The sequence below is a fragment of the Terrapene carolina genome, unplaced genomic scaffold (genome assembly GCF_002925995.2).
Source record: "Terrapene carolina triunguis isolate 2854851 unplaced genomic scaffold, T_m_triunguis-2.0 Scaffold85, whole genome shotgun sequence".
NCBI classification, from domain to species: Eukaryota; Metazoa; Chordata; order Testudines; family Emydidae; genus Terrapene; species Terrapene triunguis.
Window position 1 is genome coordinate 57652892 of NW_020664436.1, and position 24839 is coordinate 57677730.

The 24839-nt window shown below is 41.3% G+C and overlaps 1 protein-coding gene across 1 annotated transcript; it reads right to left on the bottom strand.

Moving 5' to 3' along the window:
- Positions 1-12229: 12229 nt before the first annotated feature.
- Positions 12230-20538, bottom strand: HEY2 (hes related family bHLH transcription factor with YRPW motif 2). Its single transcript, XM_024197357.2, has 5 exons — positions 20456-20538; positions 18473-18551; positions 18275-18358; positions 15543-15624; positions 12230-13314 (listed from the first exon to the last, which is right to left on the bottom strand). The coding sequence occupies exons 1-5, from the start codon at positions 20536-20538 to the stop codon at positions 12644-12646; spliced, it is 999 nt and encodes a 332-aa protein (XP_024053125.1). The 3' UTR covers positions 12230-12643.
- Positions 20539-24839: the final 4301 nt, after the last annotated feature.

Here is a 24839-nt window from a genome sequence, read left to right on the forward strand (position 1 = left end):
CGTTTCTGCCTCCTTTTGGCTTCAGTCAGCCCCTTCCACCTTTCCCTGTTTTGTTTCCCCCATAACTTTTTTCTGTTATGTATTTATTTTTTTGTAAACTATATTTAAAAATTAACATGCCCTGCCAATCTTTGCCTGGCTTTCAGGAAGCCAGGAAACCAACACCAGCTATACAAGAAAAGACAAAGACAAAGTAAAACATAAACTGATAATATATGACACGGGAAGGCAGTTTCCCATTCAGTGCTGCAGTTTCCTGTTTGTGGCAATGGGAAACTACAGTACTGCATTTCTGCCACTGAAGTGATGCTGTGGGAGGCTATAAATCTTAAACTGTCCCAGATGCCTTTATAGGATTCAAAATGGTGACTCACATCTGCGAGGTGGTTTTGTGAACTTCTGCATACGGCATCCAGCACAAATAGATGGCTGATTCCCTCTCCCCTCAGGTAAGAGACTACCTGGGTGTAACTGTAGTAGCAAGAGAATGGAGAAGACTAATTTTGCACTAGGTAGTCAGTAGCGGGTTCCTTCTTCTCTATTTCCACCTTATTTCAAATTCAGGCCAGGGATATCATGGATGTATCCAAAGGCAGGCTCCTAAGGAGGCTGGTACAGTGAGAGTATGCAGGACTGGGATGTGTGGGTTCTGCTCCTGGCTCTGCTAATGACCTGTTGGATGACCTTGGGCATGTCACTTCACCACTCTGTGCCTATATTGGGCAGGTGAGGCTCGTCAGCTATGGCAACCAATCCATCTAGGAGAAGGAAAATTCTGATATTAAACCAAGAACATCAGGCCTGGCCCGCTTGCTTGTAAAAAGTTTTGCCAATCCCACATGCTTTATGGGTCTGCACTGCTAACTCTGGCTAATGGGACAAAGCAAAGTGGTCCACATGGACAATCCTGAATTAACTTTGTCATTCCTCCCACCCGCTTTCTTTTCCTCAGTAATGGCTGAACATAAGAATGGCCGTACTGGGTCAGACCAATGGTCCATCTTGCCCAGTATACTATCTTCCAACAGTGGCCAATGCCAGACAGTGGCGGATTAGCCACTGGGCGCCAATGGGGCCTGTGCCCAGGGGCCCTGGCCAACTGGGGTGACCGCGTGTCCCTACCCACTCCATCCGCCCGGCGCTCCTGCCAGGGAGTGGAATTGGTGCGCGGGGGCTTGCCCCGCTCCCCTTGTTCGGCGCTTCTGCCGGGGAGCAGAGAGAGCTCCTGAACCCCGACCCCACTCCCTGGCAGGAATGCTGGGAGGGAGCGGGGGGACTGCAGGTGGAAGGGGTGGGGAGGGGTCCCCATTTGCTTTGGCTCAGGGGGCTCCACAAACCCTTAATTGGCCTCTGATGCCAGAGGTTTCAGAGGGAGTGAGCAGACCAGGGCAATTATCAAGTGATCCATCACCTGGGATCCAGTCCCAACATCTGAGAGTCAGAGGCAGGGCCGGCACCAGCGCAGCGAGCTGGTGCTTGGGGCGGCAGTTGGAAGGGGGCGGCACGTCTGGGTCTTCAGCGGTGGGTCCCTCAGAGGGAAGGACCGGCCACCGAATTACCGCTGAAGAATGAAGCGGTGCGGGAGAGCAGCCGCCGAAGTGCCGCTGATCGCGGCTTTTTTCCCCCCTCTCTCTTTGCCGCTTGGGGTGGCAAAAAAGCTGGAGCCGGCCCTGGTCAGAGGCTTAGAGACACTCAGAGCATGGGGTTGCACCCCTGACCATATTGGCTAATATTCATTGATCGACCCATCCTCTGTGAACTTATCTAATGCTTTTCTGAACTCCACAAAACACCTAATAAACCACATATGTGGCATGTGTTGTATATGGCAACAAATAATTCAAGGATGAAAGTAACATCCTGAATTTACTGGCTTTTGTGAGCATTATGCAGTCTTAATATTTTTTTTTTAAATGTTAGCCTATAGGTACAGACATACACACACACAAACTAGATTTTAAAGAGTCTACTAATTCTATGTGCTTCAGTTTTTGGGTGCCCAACCTGACACATCTAGGGTTTGATTTTTCGAAGGTAGTCAGTAAGTATAGTTGCCAATGACTTCACTTATAATTGTAGGTACACAGCACTTCTGAAAACCAGGCTTGTGGTGACCCAAATCCCTCTTTAACTGATGGTTATCCAATCTTTCCAATCTTGTTTCTGAAGAAAAAGTTAAAAATAAGTTAAAGGCAATAATCCCCTACTCCACTTTTGCAGATCTGAGGACCATTCATTCTATTAACAGGATCTCCAACTCAGTTTTTTCATGGCCAGTTCCCACTTCCATTAGAAATTTGTTGGATCCACAAAAACAAGGAGTAAGAGTTTTTAAAAATACTTTAAAAAAACAACCCCTCCATCACGTAGACTGTTTTCACCAATCTGACTTCTGTGTCCATGGAAATGAGAACAGAAAGCCCAACTGCAGCAACTGCAAATGAAGTTCTTCATTTTTAGATTTTAGCTACTAGCTCACAGATTAGATCTAAAAGTGCTGGTATCGGTTTACAATTTTAGCACCCATAAATAATTTAAATTATGGGAAAAATTAAAAAGGGAGGGGAAAAAAGCAGGGAAAATATCCTAATGTCTTTCCCCTTTGTGTATAATTTTCTGGGAAGGCTAATTGTTTAATGCATTCTAATATATTTGGATATGACAGATAAGCACAGTCATAACTTCATGAGCCAATAAGACATCCTTTTCATAGATCCATATTTTATAAATATTCACATGCACTTACATAAATAAATAGCAATATGATATTTTGATAGGGCCTGTACTTGACTCTATTTGCATCCTATTATTTCAATTTGCTCCTTTTTTCTCCCATCCTCCTTTATGCCAGTTAGGAATTGGGCCTCCTTTGTTGGTGGATGGCTTACCTTGAGAGCTGCTATAATCCTTTATTAGTAGTAGCGTTACAATAAACAAACAGAGTCTCAAGCTGATCTTAGGGCCGTTAGTCTGACAGTCGTTGTATACACACATAGTACGAGATAGTCTCTGCCCCCAGAGCCTGCACTCTAAATTGGCAAGACGAAGGATAGGATAAAGGAAGTAGTGTTATCCCCATTTTACAGCTGCGGAAACTGAGACACAAAGCCTAAGATCATACAGGAAGTGTGTTGCAGAGTCTGAAACTGTACATTCAACTCCTAAGTATCAGTCCAGCTTTTTAATCACATGCTGATCCTTTGTGGGAAGATTCCTGACTACTGGGTTTCTTCCTGGGCCAGCTTTCTGGGCATTTGGGCTCCTGTTTTTTTTTTTTTTTTTTAACTTTAGTGTTTAGTATTTTGCTTTTCCTTGTTTATGGCAATTAGATGCCTTGAGATAGATGTTCTATTAACATGTATCTGACCGTCAGAATTGCACACTAAATTACACACATTATAAAAATACAGAAAAATAATGGTTTCTCCCTACCTCTGAGCAAACACTTAATAGCAGACGCTGTAATGAGATCTCATTAAGATTTTTTTTACAAAATATGCTATATTACCTTTAGTAGTATATTTTTAAGTCCCAATCCTGCAAATACATGTGAGTTGAGCCAGAGAAATCAATAGGGCTACTCACATGAGTAAAATTACTCATGTGTATAAGTGTTGACAAGGTTGGGGCTTACCCTATAAATTCTTAGGGTCAGGGACTGTTTTACTATGCGTTTGTGGATGAGGTCGCCAATCCTTTGCAAACAACTGCTGTGTAAATAAAAATAATAGGATTATGAAGAATTATAATAAAGCTGAACTACAATATATTTAAATTCTTTCTTTATTTACTTGCTAATTCACAATAGGTCTCCTGGCCATGCAATTTAGCATGGTTCTGCTATGTTTGTGCATATGTCTATGCTGAACTGTACCAATACTGTACTTGTCTGCATAAGAAAAGCAAATAAGCATTTCTTCCTTGAAGCTCTGGTCCTGCAAAGGGTTAAGAACATACATAATCATATTTACGTGAGTAGTCCTAGTGAAGTCAATGTGACTACTTCTTTGAGTATTGTTGCCTGTGTTCTTAAGTCTCTTTGCAGGATTGGCCCTAAGCATATTGTGACTTCAAACTATTGGATAGATATTTAAAAAAAAAAAAAGGTGTGTGTGTGGGAGGGGGCACATCCTCTCTTATGAAAGTCATAGATATCCATTATGGCTGAAGAAGATTGATACAATATGTGCAGCCTTTCTTCTCTTAAAGGGTTATCCACAGAAAATACTGCAGTTAGCATGAACTTTATTTCTCCTTAATCTCCAATTTCATATACCCAGGGAGACGTGCCCTGCTGCAAAAGCTGAGCATTTTGGGAGGCAGGCTTTACATATGTATATTGAATTATTACTTCTCTATTGTTTTGTCTGTGGCTATTGCTTTTGGGCATCCTCGGGTTTTGATGGTCACATCAAAGGAGCTGCTCTGGCGTGAGAACCGGTCAATGTGAGCCAGATAATTCATGGATTTATTACCGAGGTCGGTTCCCATGATTGTCAGTGGGCAGCAGGCACTGGGTGTCATAATCCTCATTCTCTTGGTAAAGCACATACTGGCTTTAAAAGGTTTAATGATCCAACAGTGATTTACTAATGGGAATCTTTCTTCTGAGTTTACTAGGCCTTGAAGGAGGACAGGATAACATATAAAGGTCACTTTACCAGCAGTATCAAAAAATGTTTTCCACAACAGATAATTGCTGCCCACAGTATCTTATCTGCACAGATCAGTGTGCACAGCTTAATTTAAATTTTTTTAGCAGCACATATATTTGGGAGCATTATAATTTGCTTGTTTTTATGTGGTGCCAGATCATGGGGGTGGTGGGGCAGGAGGGGGAATATGGTACAATTATTGAAAACATACATTTATTTAATAACAGTAAAACAAACCAAAAAATAATAATGGAGAGACACACATAAGCTTCTAGGACAGCCTGGCGCAACTGCAAACTTATCAGTGGCTGGCATTTAAAACTAGCTGGTATTTAGGGTTATGGCTAAAACTTTCTAGTGTCTGGTTGGATCGGCAGTTTTACTGTGGTTTCAGCAAATTTTTGGCTTTCATTTTTGCCAGCAATGAGGGTTGCATTTTGGAGCAGCTGCCCAGAAAGGGGTAAGGTTAGGGTGAAAAAGAGGAAGTATTTTTAACTAACTGAACAGTGCAACAGGAGAAGACTGTTTTCATGGTTGCCACTTCCTCTTACCAGTGTTGTGGTGTTTCAGAATAACACCACCAAATGCCCCAAACAAAATAAACTCCAGGGTCTTTGTATCAAAAATACATTAAAAAAGTAATAGGACTAGAGGGGGTGGGGAGTAAGGATGTTTTCAGGTTTGTATATATTACAAATGTTATGCTGGAGAGTATCATGGAAACGTTAAAACCATTTAAACTTTCCACATGCAGTGTATATACCGGTGTTCATCTGATTACAAATATAAATCTTAAAAAGTAACCATTTCTTTTAAAGGTCCCCAAAGGAGCACCCCGAAAAAATAAAATTCCCTGGATCCCTGATATATGCAAAAAATGCAGCATTAAGACTGAGAGTTTAATCAAAGTCAGAAAAATTAAAGTATAGGTCCCTAAAGTAACCTTCATTCTGCCCCTTTATACCTCTGGATAACCAAATAGTCATTTATTGATTTGTCACATAATATGCAATAATATAAAATAATACATATGTTCCTATATATTACAGAAAAAATCCTTTCCTTTATTTTTGCCAGAACTATATTGTTTCCTGGATTAGTGTGATCATTTAATAGAAGGGGCTATTGTAGTTAATGCATATGATGATAAGAACAGAGTTAGAATTTCCTGGCTGTTTTGTGATTATAGTCAACTGTAACATTACATTCATGTATTTTTTCCCCTTCATTAAAACTTTTCTTTAAAAAAGTACCAAAAATGGAATACATAAAAAACAAAATACAACTAACACTTCATAAAAGGTTCTATAGATTAAATAATGGCTCTGTTCTAATGCACAAAAGCTACACATTGTCTATAACCTTCAGGTTTGCTTGAAGACAGTATTGCCAGCCCCATGGGTTCAAATATGAGTCTGGTCTCCAAAATCATTAAATCTGTTTTAGAAATCCCAAGACCTTTTTTTTAAAATAGTATGTTTTGGGTTCATTTTATTTGCCTTCTGGTTTCTGAGCCTTTAAGGTGCACTCAGTTCACATTCTGAGACTTTTCTTTGCAACCAGGAGAGCTAGACATTTACTTTTCCCCTTAAGACTCCAGCAGCTGGGGATTTAAGAAAAGCAGCAGATACTGCTGTAAAGGTGCCCCATTCAAGTGTAACCAGGCCTTATCTTGCCAAGGGCAACATATGGCAGCATGGCTGCTGGCTAATCCTTTTTTGTTTATGTTCACTTACTCCTCTGAAAACATAAGAGCAGGAATCAAACTCAGGTCTTCCTCCCACCCCAAGATAGACACATAAGTACACTATATTATATACAATCTTAAAGGGTAAAAATGGTATGGTATTATTAATAGTAGCCCTTTAGCAGTAGCCATTAGTACTACTGAAGCAACAAAGTCTTTTCTCAGGTGATACCTACTGAAGCCAGGACCAAATCTGTTTAGCTTATCAAGCTGGTTGGGAATTTTCTGATTAAATGCTTTTCTTTGGAAAATGTCAATTCATCAAAACCAAAACTGTTTGCAGGAAACGATCAGTTTTGAAAAATCTTCTGATTTGAAATTTTTTAAAAAATAAAGCTTCAGAATTACCAGAATGCCCCATTTTGACATTTTCAAAATGAAAAGCTTCATGTTCTGATTCAAAATGAGCTTTGGTTTAAAAAGTGTAGTTAATTCAAAATAATAAAAAGGTTAAACAAAAAAAGAGTTAAAACATAAATCAAACGTTTTAAGATGACTAAAATGAAACTTTTCAATTGACCCAATCAGAAAAAAGTTTTCAGATTATTGGGTCATGAAAAAATTCAAGAGTGACTTTTTAATCCCAATTTGGGACAGGAAAAAGTTTCAAAATCTCAGGAGACAGGAAGCTGTATTAGCTTGTAAAATCAGGAAATATTGGGCATGTATTTAGACTGATAAAGCCCCCTGCTGCCAAAAACCCAACTACTGCTCCTTTATTTACAATTTACTGTGATTCTTGTAATGGACTCATTCAGGGTACATATATACATCTGCACTGTTGTTCTTTGAGATTTTTAAAGCTAATTAGTGAAACAAAGTACATTTGTAAAGATTCGTAAAGTTGAAAAGGTTAAAGAGACTCATAAGTGGGCTACAGCCACTTTGAGTAAAAATTACACCCAAACTATTTACAAAGTGTATAAAACTCATGGATAAAATATAAAAATCCCTTTATCATTTTGTAAAGTTGAACAAAACTGCCTGTGGCTGTTAGAGTGATCACTTAATCAAATTCTCATAAGTGTGATATTTAAAATATCCAAACCTATGGGAGTGGATAGCTCAGGGGACTAGTAATAATAGAGGGAGTAAATAACAACCCCTATATTTAGTTTTCTTAACACTTTCCCTTATAAAATATGCTTGCAACTTTTTGTTGTTGTTGAGAAAACGTAATACCTTCATTTTTTTGCAGAAGTCCTCTGAAAGTCCCGGGGCTAAAGACATGACCTTCATTTATCTCAGGAAATTTTGTTCATGTTTGGTTGAGACATAAAGTGTTTAAAATTGCCATTTCTTTTCTGTTACTTGTGTGCTGCAGGAAAACATTGTCAGACTGGTAAAATAATCATTGAACGTGAACGTTCTAAAAAGTCAGGCCCATGCTACTGCTAAAGCAGCAGCAGCGTGCACTGAACTGAGAATGTCTGGAACAGATGTAGCTGCAACTGGGCCAGGTAAAACTCCTTCTGATTATACCTGCCCAGAACATGGCTCCAGCCTCTGGGACACTGCATAAGGGAGGAGTTCCCTTGACTCCCAGGGGGTGGAGATGGGGAGATGGGCCAAGCTCCCCCTAATTTCATCACTTGACCTAGTCCATGGCTCCAGCAGCCCATCTCCCTTCAGTAGGAGAGTAGCTTTCCCTTGCTGCCAGTTAATGTAATTAGTTATACAGCTCAAGTGGTATGGGTTCAGGATTCAGGCTGATGATGAATGACTGGGGGAGGCTACAGTTGTACATAAAAGTACCTTTTTTAACCTTTTTTTTTTCTTAAGAAACATCTTAGGAAATTGCATGCAATCCCCCCTTCCATCTTTAAAGAACATTAAGGTTGCAATGTTAAGCACTGGAAAACTAAGAAAAGCCAGATTTACACATGACCATACAACCTTAATTCATCCGCCTTGTATTATGTGTTATGAAACCGTCTCCGATTACATGAGCATGTTCTGTTTTCTCCACAGGACCACTGCCTCATGCAGTACACAGAATGGATGCGCAAAAGGACAAAATTAGGGTTGCACAGATAATCATAAATCTGGCATTTTCTAACTTTTGAGTGCTTTCTTTTGCAATCCAAATAGCTTTCTTTTACTGTATTTTTTAAATGTAAGATATATTCACCCTTTCATCTTTAACTTATTAGTATGAACGGCACCAAAGTCATCAGACACTGGAAATTATTACTCTCCGCTGGCTATTAAGCAGTGTACATAAAATATGATTGATTTCAGTTAAGTTCTCACTGGGCAAATGTCCACGTCACATCACTATAGATGGCACCCTTGTTAGCATTCTAAGCAGAGAGGCCAAAGACTAAATGGGCATGAAGACTGAGCTAATGTCTCATCTCCAGAGTTGGTCCCTCCAAGTCACCTTTCACAGTAGTTCTATTGAAAATTCCAGGGGAAGTGGGTGGGCATAAGCCCCCCCACGGCTAAAGACCCTCCCCCAGCCTTTGGGGAGGATCTCTTGAGCCTGGGAACTGAACTGATTACAGGGGACAACAACAACAAAAAACAAGGGTGGGTGTGAAGGTCAAAGAGTCAAAATGAGAGAACCTAAAGGGGACACCGAGCAGAAAACCCTGGACAGCACCCACTGCTCCTCGAAGGTGTCAAGGGAGCCAGCGGACGCCGCCCAGAAGACCTCCGTCCGGATGCATGAACGGAGGGCAGACCGGAAATAGGGCCCACAGTTGCAAAGAACTCCCTCAGCCAACATCCTCTTCCTGGTGTTATAGATGGCCACTTTGGCCATCACCGGGAGGAAGTCCCACGACTTTGTGGGGCCATGGATAGGCTGTGCGTAAATGAGAAGATGGGTCAAAAAGTGCAGCCAGAAACGTAACAAAAGATCTAGGAGGAACAGAGTAGGGCCTGTAACCAAGTGAACTCTAGATAAATGTGTGCCAGGGTCTCCCTCACACCACAGAAGGGACAGGGGTGAACCACACCAAGTACACGCCTGTGCTCACGGTTCTGTGAAGAAGCTGCCAACTGATATCCCCGTCAGGCTGTGGGAGTAAGGTGGAATACAGGCTGGCCCACCGGGGTTACCCACCCTCAATGGGTGCCATTAGGTCCCGCCGTTTGGTATCAGGGTGGGACATGAGGGCGAGGAAATGAAGAGTATGGAGCATAAGCGTGTATAGGTGTGCCCTTGGCACAGATTGAAAGCGTACCGGCTGCAAATCTTGCAGATGGCTCAGGGTATATGGATGGGGTGGTCGAGGGAACTTCACAGTGGTGCTGTCATGGCACAGTTGAGCACTTTGCACTACCACTGTCTGTACCATTTCTGTTGCATGGATCAAAAAACAGGATTTAAACACACTGAAACTGGCACTTCATGGGAGCTCACAAATCCATACCTATTTTATTTCTAAAAATAAGGTAAATATGATGCCTGCGCTCAGTTTATTTTAAAATATTCATAACTAAAATGTAAAACTCAATTTCTTCAAATATAGAAAAGTAGGTACTTCTGATTCAGAATTATGTATTCTTATCTATGATTTTTAGGGCACAAAGTGGTGGTGGTGGGGGAACCCAAATGAAGCCCCAGGGGCAAATGAAGCCACAGGTTGCTTTCATTTATCGTATGCTCGTGTGACTTGAAGGATACTTAATGTCCCGCATGGTTTGACTGGCAAGGCTAATAGTTTCTGCATTAAAGACATGAGTGAGATGCTGCAATCTGCTCTGTTCTATGAAGAAAAGATGCAGCCTTCCACCTCCTTGTAAGTTGGCCTACATTTACTCAATGTAGAGGAAAATTCAAGGTACTGGAACATACTTAGAGCAGCACTTGTGTTTCCATAAGGAAAAATCTGATTCCCTCCTCAAACAGCAGACCTTGAAGGAACATCCAGTATGTTATTACATGTCAGAGATAAAATGTCTCAACCACCCTTTGTTCATTCTTTAATATTCTACTGTCCAAGCAAACAAAAATCTGCATAATAGGCTAGTTTATTCTCTTTAAGATTGGAAGTGTTTTTTACTGTTTGGACCAAGGGCCAGGCACAGTGAGTCAAGGTGGAGGGGTTGTAGTTCATACTCCGATACTGCCTCAGGCTGTTTGCCCTTGGGCATGTCATGTCTCTGTGCCTCAATCTTCCTATCTGTAAAGTGGGCATCATAATACTTTCTCCACTTCACAGGGATTTTGTGACTTAATGTTGGTTAAGTGCTTTTAGCACGAGATTAAATGTACTATAGAAGTTACGTTATCTTCTTGATTTGAGATTAAATGCTAGGTACAGCAAACTCAGTCCAGTGGCTACATTACTAATCCATGAGGATCTGCAAAAAGGAAGACTGGAAAGTAGTAAAAAACAACACGCTCTATTAACATGTATGAGGATCTTCTGGTGTTAGTACCTGGCCACTCATTCCAAATAATACCACATCTTTAGTGTTTTAACAAAAGAGACATCTGCAACCCACAGTTGTTTCTTGTTGCTGCTGGGGTGGGGTGGGGTGAGGGAAACGGACAGGACTGGTTCATATTGTAAGGTTTACTGTCAACTGACACTGAGCCAGTTTACAAACCTGAAAACAACACTGTTTCAGTGGTAGGATTATTTTTCCATTCCCATTTCAAGCACACTACGTACCAGATGTGCTTTTAGAACAAACAAAGAGGTCAAAACAAAAACAGCAATTTATGGATGCTTGTTATCAAAGGTAGACACCGAACTTCAAGTCCATTTAGGCTTTCCACTTCCCAAAGGCAAGCAAAAACAACTGCAACAAATCATCTATAAAACGCAGTCAAAAGGACTTCGTTTAATTAGTGATATGTAAAGACTTTTGCATAGAAAAAGGTTAACAAAGTAATGCACAAAAAAGCAACTAGGTACAGTATTTTTAAAACAAATATTTTAAAGTATATTTTGCATAATGTTTAACATTCTCCATGTTTATTGCTTTCTCCACACAGCAGAGAAATCAAGTGCATAATACATGCTGTGTTTTATTTTCTCATAAAATCTCTAGTTCTTGAGTCAATGTACTAAAATATTAGGTTATTTTAAGTCACTGTAATAAAAAAAGAAAGCAAAACTTTTAATGCAGCACTAGTTGTCTGGGTACTGACAAAATAATTTACTGATATGCCCTTTAGTACATTCATTTTGGTTTGGAATCAAACCCACATTTACAATGTTGGCATGTAAAAAGCCAATTTAAAATAACACCCCCACAGTAACTTCATTCAGACCCAGAGAAATCGTTACCTCCAGAAGTTGATAGTGAAAAGAGGAGAGATCTTGCACAGAATCAGGAGGCTGCTAAAAATAAATGTCCCAATGCAACTAAATAAGTTAATCTGAACTCTTTACAACATTGAGTCTCTTGTATTGGCATGGATCAACTGTCTTGATGTGTGCACGCTTTTAGTAGGCAGCTACTTCTGTGTGCACTATAAATTCATTGCTTGTTCAGAGACAAGCAAGCACCATAGTCTAAGCCATTTAAAAAAAAAAAACCAAAGTGCCTCAAGGCTCACAGACAGTGCTGAAATGTTCATCAATCCAAGCGCTGATAAGATAATTGCTTTTACCAGTGCTATGCTAGATGTCACCATTTGGCAAGTCTGTACAAAGAAAGTCAACTAGGTAAGATAAAATTAGGCCTGTCAAGCTGAACATTCTTTCTCAGCAATCCTTTTGGCTAAATAAACCTGTTGGTTTAGAGTTCACTCTTTCCTGGAAATGTATCAAAATGTCTGTAGCTTAATGCAGGATTCTCCCCCTTCTTGCTCCCCCCAATCTCTTTTTTTTTCATACTTGTGCAGTGTGATTTGCTTTAGAAGAACGCATATGTATGTCAGGCACTTATGAAACTCGAACTTTTCGTCCAGCCTCAGGAGAAATTTAGAGGTGCTAGCCCCCATCTGTCTACCAAATAACGGTGTATGGCTGGAGGATTATTGGGTCTAGAGTCTACCTATTTCCCAATAAACTTCTAAATGGTCATTGGGGTATGATGTTTCTGAAAGCCACCATTGCTCACCAATGTGCCTTAAGCAAAACAAAGAAAAATATACCCAATACTGCTATATGTCCTCTTTTAAGTCTGACCCTAGAATAGCTTTACTGTTCCTTGATTGGCTTGCAGGCATCTATAAGGCTATTTGCGCGGATACAGACCTTCAATCTGACTGAATAGGAAGGACACTGAGTTACTACTGCATGAAGTCCAAAGACGGCTTGTGTGTGTGTGAGGCTTAAAAAGCTCCAACTTCAGTCCCCCAAGGTCGGTAGGGTTTACTATTTCCACCACTGCTAGTTTGCTGAGGACTGGAAGCTACCGATACACATAATGGTGGGCTGATTGCTGTTGCAGCTGCCACTGCTGCCGCTGCACTAGGTGGAAGCATTGGGAATGCTCCAGCGAAAGACAGAGGGAAGCTCTGAGCAGCTGCAGCAGCAGCGTGTACAGTGGCAGAGAGCGAGAGAAGAGAGGTAGAAAGAGGTGGGACACAGGGAGCAACACTGCCAGCTGAGGGCACTCTGAGCGCGGAGTCAGCATGGGCAAAGGTGGCCGTGAGAAGAGCAGAGCCATGAGGAGGCACTTCCGACGCTGTTGAAAGTCTACAAGGAGTGGTGTCAGAGGAATGAAGTCCATTCTGCTGCAGTAAAGCGGCAGGGAGATGGTGAAATGCTGCTGTCCAGTGGTGAGGATGCAAGGGATGATGGTGATGAGCCATGGATGAGGTCATTGCAGCAGCTTCCCTTTGAGATGCACAAGAGCTGAGATGAGACACAAGTCTAACTCTTAGCGGATCAGATGTGTCCAGACCTTCCACTGAGCTCAGATATCTTGCAACTTCAGTTAAACATTCTCGGAATCCAATGCTCATGAAATCCATGGCCAGTGCATGAGCATCAAAATAACCTGAAAGGAAAGGTAAAAGATGCATTGAGTATCAGATGATTTCCTAGCCTATCTTAGCTAGGAGTCAGCTAGCATGATCCTGGCTAAATATCTGTATCTCCTATTTATGGTTTGAGATTTGGTGGGAGGAAAGTTTGCTTTGTAAATTGTGTGTGAGATTATCTCTGGTAATGTAATATGCTACAGTTGTTCTTGCAACTAAATATTACAGTGGAGAAAAATTAAGACCATCAGTGTTTGAGGTTCTTCAAAAAGCTTTATGATGCCTCTCATCTTGTATTGTGGGAAACTGAAATTCCACAGCAAGCTTTTCCATGGTAACACTGACCCAGAGTCTGTGTGTGTGTCTCACGCACATACGCACAAAGGAATGGGTTGAAGATTAAAGGGCTTGTATATAATATCCTGCCTTTTCTCCCCTACGTTGGCATTTATAAAATAGTTCTTAAAATCTACCGCTTGACAGTTTGGAGACAGTCTTTACAAACTCTGCTAAGTAAATTCATAAAGGCTTCATGACATGTTGTGTTATTTAACAGTAAACTAAAAACATCTTGTCATTGCTTCTGCATGAAAAGGTTTTCAATAAAAAATGCTTTACATAAAATGTTGTAATCACTTAAAGACATACTATGTAGGCGCTATGGTCATCTGAGCTCTGAGGCACTTCAGCAAATGATAGCTGAATCTATAGCACATTGGATGGAGGGAGAGAATTAAACAGGTATCTAATTAGGTGCCCAAAACATGGTAGATACTTTTTAAAACACAGAGGAAATGACATTCTCCTTCCCAAAGAGTTTATCATCAAACTCAATTTATAGCCTACAGCATTTTGTTTACTGAGAAAACTATTGCCCTTCAGATTGAAAGCAGCCGCCAGTGGGAAATAATGCCCTATGGCAATAATACCCATTCAGCATTATAACGCATGGTCTCCCATTGTCAGTCACTTTCAGTTCAAAACAGGGTAGTTTTTCACTATATATCTCAATTCGAGTCAGAGTATTTAAGACAGCCCTCAGGGCCTTTTATTGTCCCATGAAGGGTACGACTTCACTGCTTTTATACTGAAGTTGCCTCAGACCCCTTTCTTGTCCACACATAACACCCTGCCCCCTAGTTTAGTGGTGCTTTCAACCTGGGCTAGTTGGCTTGTCTGTGGCTGTAGGCTAAAACCCACGTGAAGCTTTCACTTGGGCTGGTAACCCACCCACTGCGCAGCAAATATGCAGGCTAAATCACTCAAGTACTGATAGTCCTCCAATGCCTTCTCATAATTCCCCATGTGCCAGGAAGAATAGACAAGTTCTCCCACAATTCACGAGGTAAGACTCAGAGCAACTCAGGGCTTACTAAAAGAAACACAGGTAACCATAGGCTGTGCCCCCAGAAGTCCTAGCAACACACATGGGGGTGGCACCAGTGAGGACACAGTAACTCAGGAGGGGCTTTGTAGCATGGCTGTTTGGGAGTTCAGATCTGGGTGTAGATCACCTGGGTTAACTATGCAGTGAAAACATACCCAAAATTAGATTAAGGTTGAGCTGAGTTATAAATTGTTGGAAATTGCCATTTCCCGTTTCTTACTTTCCAGCCTCAACATCATCGCAGTGCCAGCTAATGAGGAATAACTGAACACCCTGCCAGGCGTTACTGCCTGCATAAAAGTATGAGTCTAAATATGTATTATCTGTCTATCGTCGGATACCCAGAGGTGCATGTAACAAGATTAGATTTTGGTCTGGTGAATGAGACAGTCTAATCTTGAATTTAAAATAGTCTTTCAGAACAAAGAAAATATATAAACAATAATGAAAGTTCCTCTGGATCCACTTCCTTTGGTATAGCTGCTTTATAATGAGTTTTAACATTGGTTTTGTGCTGCACAATTGTTGCCACAAACCTCCTGTTTATGTTTGGATGTTTGTGTATTTGTTTTGTCTCCCTGTGCAGATTTCAGTGCTCTTTGGAAACCCCAAACAAATCTCTGACTGGGCTGCCTGTGAATGAAGCCTTTACTCCCACAGTGTTATGAAAGCAAACACAAGCCCAGGGTCAAGTGCTTCTTTTGTCCCAGCAGTTCTTTCCCACGAGTTCAATCCTGACATTAGCATTGATTTCCACTCCTTTAATCTGGAATCGCCTATCATGGCTCGTCAAAGGACTGTTTGCTAAGATTTCCTGAAATATTAGAAAAAAAAAAAAAGAGAGAGTCAACTCCTTACCTTTACCTCCTGTTGCCTGGAGCATCTTCAAATGATCCACTGTCATTTGCAGTATTTCTGCTTTTTCTAATTTTGCAGATCCCTTTGAGATAAGAGGTTCAAATAAATAGAGGCTTACAAGTACTGTAAGCTTTAAATTGGTATACTTTCCTTTGAATTCAGTCTTATGGTTTCAATTTTCCCTACCATTAGAACATTCTCAGCTTAATGCTTTCACTGAGCATCTGCATCCCAGACTTTATTTAAAGACAAATACCATATCACGTCTAGCAATGTGTATGTGTCTAACACATTAGTAAAGAAATAGTGATATCACAAAAAAATTTACAGTTTAGGGGGTTCACAGTCTATTTATGCAACAGAAGGGATCATTATTAAAGATGCATAAATAATAGAATTGCTTGACAAGGGGATTGGCCTTATGAAAGGTATAGCCTAATGTATCTGTGGACTAAAGTCAGTGTAGACATGTCAGATATTACACTGTTGTGCAATGGATTAAGTCGGTGGCTCTTCAGAAGTTTGTTCCCACAGAGGCATAGAAATATAACAAACAGCAAGCAATGTGCAATTATTGAGGGGAGCCTATCACAGCATTGTTTTCTGCTTTTACCAGTAGGTGTCACTGTGTACACATACAAAAGAGAATCCAGGAATTACACAGACTTTTTTTTAAGATGACCCAACAATTTTTTGATCAGTCATTTGGATGATAAAAATTCTATTCTTATCCTTTATTGAAACATGGTCATTTCTGTATATACACATATATTGTCCAAAATTTTTTAGGTTAGGAAGAGGCCTTGCTTACAGGACCAGGAAAGACCATCACTGTTAACAGAGAGCACAATTTGCTATGTCCATGAGACTCGGTTATGCTGGTTCATAGGCTTGTAAATATTGGGAAAATATAAAATTTAAGTTTTACAATACTGAGATAATTAATTTTGTTTGTTGATAAATTTATGAATATTCGTGTGGCTATTAGCATTTCCTTACACATCTGGAGGATGCCTAAAGAACTACACTCTCCTTTAAATATTATGGGTCAGATCCTCAACTGGCATAAATCAGTAGAGCTACAACAGAGCTATGTTGATTTATGCCGCTTGAGAATCTGGCCCCATGAGCCAATTCTTCTCTCCATACAACCTTGCTGACTTCAGTAGGTATAAAAAAATCCACTGATTTCACTGAGGTTGTATGGTGGAAATGAAGTCAAAAGTATATTTCTCTGCAACTAAGTTTTATGACCTACAAAACTCTACAACTGAATCTCTAAAGAACAGAGATTTTGATTTTGTTGTTGTTCAACTAAGACTATTGACCCTTTACAAGTATGGCAATTTCAGTGATCTGAACGTCAAGAAGAATACTAAAAACTGATGTTTTGTGGTTGATACATCATGGAAAAACTTTAAGAACCCACTATATGCTACTTTTTCCACTTATTTTTTTCTTACTAAGTTAATATGCTCAACATCTCAGTATACCAAAATTTGGTGAATTTGTAACTATTGTTTGTTAGAATCTTATATGGAATTATAGCCTGTACTTTTCTCAATCTTAATCTTTTCCATAGACAGAATACAAGCTGTCTCAATGAGAGTGACTAATAGCTCAAAACTGCATGTTGCTGGGTAATTTCCAAGGGCTATGTAGGACTTGATTTATAATGTATGTGGTTTTCAAGAAGTAAACAATAAAATGGCACAAACAATTGTCTCTAGCCTGTTTTGCCTAGCTGAAAATGCCTTGGTCATGCCATGTTGCCAGAGTCTATGAAATGGCACCGTTCTGACTATGAGCTATTAAAGGCATATTGCAAGTAGCACAAGTGCACAATTACTTAAGTGTTAGCTTTTGTTTAGTTCAGAAATAGTATAAGGCCCAATCCTGGGAGTAGCTAAGCACTCTCAACTCCCACCAAAATCAATGGGAGTTGAGAGCAGTCAGCACCTTGCAGGATTTGGCTCATTGTTTGTGTTTGTTTTAAATGTATTTAAATTACTAAGAGCTTTGTTCTTAAATTTTAGTTGTTCCCCTCTTGTTGGAACGAACTGATTTAAATTAGCAACTACTTTGGCCATATTTTGACTTTGGGTTTTATTCTAATATGCCCTAGCATTTCTGTTTTACTGAATATCGGGGTTTTATGGATAGGTGAATCTTTCCATTGAAGACTTTCCCATTGTAAGCCTTTGAAAATCCCTTTGACTTCATTAGGAGCAGGACCGTATTCCTACAATCTAATATGCAGCTACTAACTAGACATTTAAAAACTGAGTAACCTAGGCAATCTGTTTACTTTTTAGGAAACAGGACTGATTACATTATTCTGGATTTGTGAATTTTGTTTACAAGAAAGCTATTTAAAGAGGTGGGGAAGGGGGACTTTGTTAGAAGATTTAGACAGATGGGTAACTGGCCCACAATTTTTTTTTTTTAAGTATATGGAATAAAGCACATTTTTTAACAAAACCACTACTGGAATTCATCGAAAGAACAGAGACAACATGAAAACTATGACCCTTAAGGGAAAAACAAGCCAAAGAATGGAAATGCTTTTCAGCTTTACGGTGGATTATGTTTTTAATAGTTTTGCCACAACAAAGCATTTTGTTGAAATGCCTGCTCTGTGCCAGATCAGGACACATACGATATTATTTTAATGAGCTTTAAAGAAAACCAACACTGCCAGATGACACAGGTATAAAATAAGAAAAGCTTACTTGTTTTTCAAAAGCAGTTGGCACAAGCCGCCTCAACTCAGATAAACTGTTATTTATACGATCACGGCGCCTTTTCTCTATAATCTATCCCCCAAAAACAAAACAAAAATGAGTTTATAAAACCATGAAGGACAAAAATCAGGAGGACACATGCAAATATTACATGGGAAATTTAAAAAAAAAAAAAAAAATCCATACCCCTCTTCTTTTTTTTCTGGCCATAATCTGAGATGATGTTGTTGGGGAATTTGAACGAATCACAGAACCACTACTTTGCCTGTGAAATAGTAAAGGTATGTCAGGTGTTGCATAACATGACACTATTGCCTTGTAAATACCTAGTGTCCCACATTAAATATTCACAGCTATTTCTTTGTTGTTCTACATGTTTGGAAGAGGTGCTTTGTACAACATGGTTAAGTCTTTCCTTCTTACCGAGATTTCACTTTCTCCCTACCCTAGCATAGTGTTTGAAGTGGTTGGCAGATAACTTCGTTAGAAGTATCCCTCCCAAAGACACATCATGGTATCAGCTCAGTTGATTTGGCTTCCACCATGACAAATTCATGTGTATAATATTCAGTCTAAAAAAATTGAATAAAGAAAACATGATAAATTCATACACTTGGATTACACTTGTGATGAAAGGTGCTTTAATATACCAGCCATAACCACAGATTGTGTCTCTGTCTAGGTTCTCACATTGGTGCCTATCGCAACAGTAGCTAATTGCCACCCACATAAGTAGAAATATGTCCTAATTCCATTGCTTTGTCCAGCTCCAGAAAAAAAAAGTTTAAAACGTTTGTTTTTAAATCTACCACCACCAGCAAGTGTTATACATTTCATTCTGTCAGGAGTGAACAGAAACCATTATGGTCTTTCAAAGATACATAGAGAGCGATTTTTCACATATCTGCAGACACAAATGGACTCTGGAACCTGCTTCTGAAAATTGGCAATATCTTCCAACTTTCAAATCCAGCCCTGTCTCTGCAAACTCTGGGAAACTTCATTCTCATTTTACGCAGGGAACGAGAGAGAGTGCTTGTAGTGTTCGCTCAGTGACTGGAATAATCACTTTCCAAAAGTAGTTTTCTATAGGTACTGAGGTATTTGAGACTACTTATACTGATCACTTTTCAGGATATATCTGTTGTTATATTTTCAATACAATCCCTACAAGTAATCATAACCAATTAATTAAAACTGTACATTTTTCTTTTTTTAAGTTCCAAAATCTTGGAAATAATTTTGAATCTCATAGGTGATATACAGCCTTAGATAAATCATGGAAAAATTTGTGGGAATACAAATTAGATTAAATTATAACTTGACCTGCCTGGGCACTAAAATTCCTAGTAGAACTTGATTAGTCTTTTTTAAAAAAGAGATATTAAGTCCCTGTTCATGTTTGATGTTGGTAGCAGGAGATTTCATGACTCCACATGTACAGAGCATTCAGCTATTAAAAAAAATATATATCCTGAAACAGATCCTTAAAACAGAATACCACGGTCTAAATCAGATGGTGACTGTCATTCCTCCAAACACACAGCAGCGAGACCAAACACACTGAGTTGATTTAATTTCTATAATTCAATATTAGCCCTTTTATCATTTCATTTTCAGATGGTGGACTGTTCAAGTGTTTATAATTAGACCAGTAGTGAAAAGAATCTATTGCACTTTATTGTCAGCTTGAAGCCTACCTTGGCCTCCGCCCCCTTCTATCCACCTATAGGGGTGTGACAGCTTGGGCTCAGGTAAGCACACTGCTCCGAACAACATGGGATCGCAGGAGGGTTCTTAATTCTTACATCAGCTCCAATCCCAACCCCAGTCTTTCCACAACTTCCCACTGACCAGAGGCTGGTTCTAGGGGCCGGGATGCTCCACACCAGAACATCCCCCCCCCACTGAGAAAAAAATCCCCGGATAAGCCCTGAGAAATAGGACGCTGGAGCTGCCAGCTCACAAGCCCCCACGTGTGTGACCCCGCCTGCCTGGGCATTAGCCGACATCCATCCCCCCTCCCCCAGCACAGAGCGCCTAGGTGCTGCACCATACCAGCCCCTGGCCCGGGGTGCTGAGAGCCATTGAACCAAATGACAAACTCCCCATATGATAGGAACCATTCCAAGCCAGGGGGTGCAGCAGCCCCCGCATCTAGGTCCTTACCCCGAGTAATTATTCTCGCTCCCCACGTCTATGGTCTCGTCCATGTCGCTGTCGGAGGTAGTTTCCTCGCACGGCCGCTTCATGGCGGCAGCGGCACAGCCCCTGCCACGGACAGGGAGCGAGCACCGAACCGACGCGTGGCCCGCAGCGAAGTCCCAACGCACCAGCAGCCCACAGCGCTTCTAAGGCGCTTTCCCACGCCGCCGCTCAGCCTCAAGCGCCCGGACCCCGCCCACCGCCTGCCGAAGCCTCGCCCCTTCGGGCGGGGGCACCGCCCATTGGAGGAGAAGGCGAGTGAGTGACGGCCTCGCCCCGCCCCGTTCGGGCTCGGCCCTGGCTGGAGCCTGGGGGGCGGTCCAGCGGCGGCGGAGCGTGGGAAAGCTCGGCGTGTCGCGAGCGCGGGGCAGGGGGTGCCGGGCCGGGCAGCCTGGCCGGGGCTGCGCTGCGCTGGGGCACGTGCCTAACCTGAGGCGGGCCGCTCCGGGCAGCCAGTAACTGAGAGTGTCTCGCTCTTTCCAGGTGCGCTGCCCGCCAGCCCCCTCCTTCAGTGCAGCTGAGCGCTAGCCGGTCCCCTGGCCGGAGCCAGAGCGATCAGACCCCGCTCGCTTGGTCACGGGCACTACTTACGCACTAGAAAGGGGATTTGACCCCCCCCCCCAAGGTGTTTCCTTTCCGATGCATGATCCGTCTCACCCCATGGCACGTGATGCTGGATTAGCTCACCCCTCTTTTCTCCCCAAACCACAAATGGATCTGTTTCCCCTTTGCAGGTAGTTTGAAGGGAGGCTTAAAAAATGCAGTCACGGGTCCCGCCTGAACCCGTGTGACTCTGCTGCTTTTAGGCTGCTGTGATCTGAGGAATTTTTATTGTGGGAAGCTCGATCCTGGTGTTGGGGATTATTTCATCTCTGGGGAGATTTCAGTCTGGGGTGGGCCTCTCCCGTGCTGCCTCTCCCTTCCAGGACGTGGTGGTGGTGAGTTGAGATGGCCAGTAGCTGCTTCTTGAGTGACGAATGTGTTTGTCGGGTGTCTGACATTTTAAAGGACTAGGGAGACAAAGATGGCAGGAATAAGTGTTGAAAAGGATTTGGAGGAGGCTGTGGATTTACAAGAGACAGGGTTTGCTAATTCCGGGAACGCGGTTTGACTAGATTTATTACAAAATATACCATTGGAAAAATCTGTTTTTCATAATAATTTCAAGTGTATTTTAAAAGTTTGGTGATTCTCTTCCCCTCCCCCCCCCGTTTTCCTGAGATCATTGTTCTACAGTCATTGTTTCGAGTCGTTTTCTCTTCAGGAGGGAGATCTGGTCCAAACTGGGAGTCACTCAGCATGCTGGGGATTGTAGCGCCGCCAGGTTGAACTCTTTTGTGTCCGTATTGTAGTGGACAGTTGCCAGCCGAAAGCTGCCTGCGTGAAGCCCAGGGGCACTAGACCTGGCTGCTTTGGATTGGACACACAGAGTCAGTTTAAGAAAATAAACTGCTTACAACAGAAATAGCCTTATGCCCAGCCTGGCAAACCGAGGGGAGGAGGAGAAGAGTTTGCTTTTTTCTGAGGGCGGGAAGAGAGGGAAAGGAAAAGAGGAGAGGGAAAAAGGAAAGAAATGAGGGGAAGCGAAGTGGGAAGCCGATGGGAGCAGATGAAAGTGATGGGGGGAGAGATGCAGCGAGAGAGAGAGAAGTGGCTGAAGCTCAGGGGCGTCGAGCCTGTTCAGCGGGCGAGTTAAGCTGTCTCAGGCAGCCCCATCATCCCCCGGCGGCGGGGCTGGGCTGGCTCCCTGTGTGGACAGAAATCTGAAACTTGTCATCCTGGCTTTTGAAATGTAACCTGCGCCAATTACACAGTGTCAGGACCAGCCGGGGCGGGGAGCGGAGGGGCTTGCGGAGTGTGGCGAGCTCCTGCTATACTGTAACAACTCCCCACTAGCGGTAGGTTTTCATCTGTTCAGGGCGCCTAAGAGATCGGGATAGTTTTTAAGCACATCGGTCCTTGGCGGAGTTGTGTGATAAGACGGGAAACCGCAGACAGGGACAATACCAGGATTTGTTGAGCTTCGATCTTGCTGTCCAAGAAAGCTGGAGCAATTGTATTGACCAGGCTAAAAGAATTAACTGGCGCTTAGTTAAACAAATATACACATGCTATTCACTAGAGTCCGAATACAGACGTTAAGCTGAGTTATTGGTGAAGGGCAAAATCGATATATTGATTTTATGTTTGTTTACCTCTATTTATTTTAAAGCATAAGATTAACATTAGGCTAAAATATCCCATGGAATAAACGGACTGAAAAAACAGTCGTTTGCTTTTCTTTAAAGTTAAAATATCACCAGTGATAATCTAGAAATGTAGTAATTTCTTCTGCACCCCTCAAAGCGTCTTAAAAAGATGAAGGGATGAAGCAAAGGAAAAGAGGGCCGAGTAACTGCGAAATGTTCCGTTACACCAAAGTGCTTTTTCAAATTAAAAACAAAATTAAAACATTTAACAATAAGCTGTTTTTCTAATTAAAAAATAAAAGTTTGATTTCCCTAGAATATAAAGTTCCAGCACATACGCACTTATTAATCATTCTAAAGAGAAGCTATGCTGAAGAAGGTTTGTGAATCTTTAAATCAGAACGCATTACCCCATTTCTTTTTAGAAGAGTGCTCTTTGCTTTTCTGGGTTTTTTATTTTATTTTAAGATCTGGAGCGGGTGGGGAATATATCCAACGAAAGGAAGAAACACTAAAGCAAATCATACTCGTCAGCTGTATTTAAGGATGTGTGAATAGATCAGAGGACATTGTTGGAGGATTTCCATTCGAAAGTGTATACTGTAATTATTAGTTAATTAGACCCCGTTCCTGTAGTTTTTAACCAAGCAAAATAACCACCTGAGTTTGCTTGGACTGCATGTTCAGTCTTATTTAATATATGATTCTACAAACGACTAATTTCCCCATTCAGCTATTCCCCCTATAGGGTGTGTGTGTGTGTGAGAGAGAGAGAGAGAGGAATACACTGAAAGAGAAACCAGCCACAGCTAATTTTTTACTGACACTTCCAATATGTGTTATTGTATCTAGTGACATGGTGTGTGCTAGTCTTCCATGTGGATATTGTTATTGTGTAAAGCAGCTGCGGGATTTCATGCTTCGTTGCCCTACAGGGGCATCCTTTTCATGCTAATGTTCGACACAACAGAGGCAAGCACCCACAGGAAAAACAAATTGCAGTTCTCAGGGATTTAAAAAAAAAATCTCTACAATGGGTTGATTTAAGGAAGCAGACAGAAAGGTATGAGGGCCTTTCAGGGAAACTGAAATAGTAGTAAGGGTGACGCGTGGAGACTGTCTGAGCTCAATTGAAGGAGGCGACTTAGAAATCTTGGACAACGCTGGGCGTTTCTTCTCCAACGTGCAGTTTTCCAGATTGTTTTTTCCTTTACAGAGCTCTGACAGTTTGAATGTGATATATGTAGACCTGTAGGCATATGATTTTATGCATTTTAAATCTCTCTGAAACACCGACAAAGAAAATAATGGTTCATAGGAGTGAGAGCACTTTAAGAACTGCACGAACATTAATCTAGCTGAAGAAGTCTCCTCCAAATAAATGAGACTACTGTTAGACACTCTTGTAGCTGCTTCAGGTGCTTGAGGAAATACTTACAAACTTGGTTTATGGGGGTGAGTGTGTGTTTTTAATAGCTTCTGAAATATTGAGCACTTTTGGCTATTAATTAGTTTCCATTGTGCCCCAGAATTTTGTACAATTTTTTATTTAATTGGTCAATGTCTCTGGATTTACACATTTGCTGTATTAATAATAGGTCCCTATTGTGTTTTGAACATTTCTATGGCAAAACTTTATTCTGCTGCTTCTGTGGAAATCTGGATGAATGCCTTTTTATTTTCCAATGTTGATTAGTTCTATTTACTGTTTATGGGGCTTCTGAATCAGATAGTATTTTGTTTGCAATTAATTCAAAAGTCTATTGCTGTTGTCCAGACTATTTAGCAAGTTTCTCATTCTGTTACCATTTAAATGGATTTACCCAAGTTTAAAATAGGATAGATTGAAAGAATTAACTTTAAATGCTCCTTTAAGAATAAAGTCCATGATTTAAACCAGCCTTTAGAAAATCACATTTAAAAGATCTAACAGCTCCTTGGGAAAAAGTGTATCAGTTTCCCAAATTGCATTGCAGCTAGTTAAAATGGCAACTACCCCGCTGGGCGACCTGCCAAGAGCAAATCTAAAGAGCTGGTTTTGTTTGCTACTGCAGGTATGTGTACACTGGCATGACATAAGCACCCTTGTGCTCATCACGCCGTCCCTCTGCTTTATCAGCTGCCTAAGTCGATGTGAGCGGGCAGGATATTGAAATGTA

Coding starts and splice junctions, on each gene's coding strand:
- HEY2 (XM_024197357.2), bottom strand. CDS start 20,538: ATGAAGCGGCCGTGCGAGGAAACTACCTCCGACAGCGACATGGACGAG. Junction 18,552..20,455: donor AGCGAGAATAATTACTCGGG/GTAAGGACCTAG, acceptor ACTATTTCACAG/GCAAAGTAGTGGTTCTGTGA. Junction 18,359..18,472: donor CCAGAAAAAAAAGAAGAGGG/GTATGGATTTTT, acceptor TTTGGGGGATAG/ATTATAGAGAAAAGGCGCCG.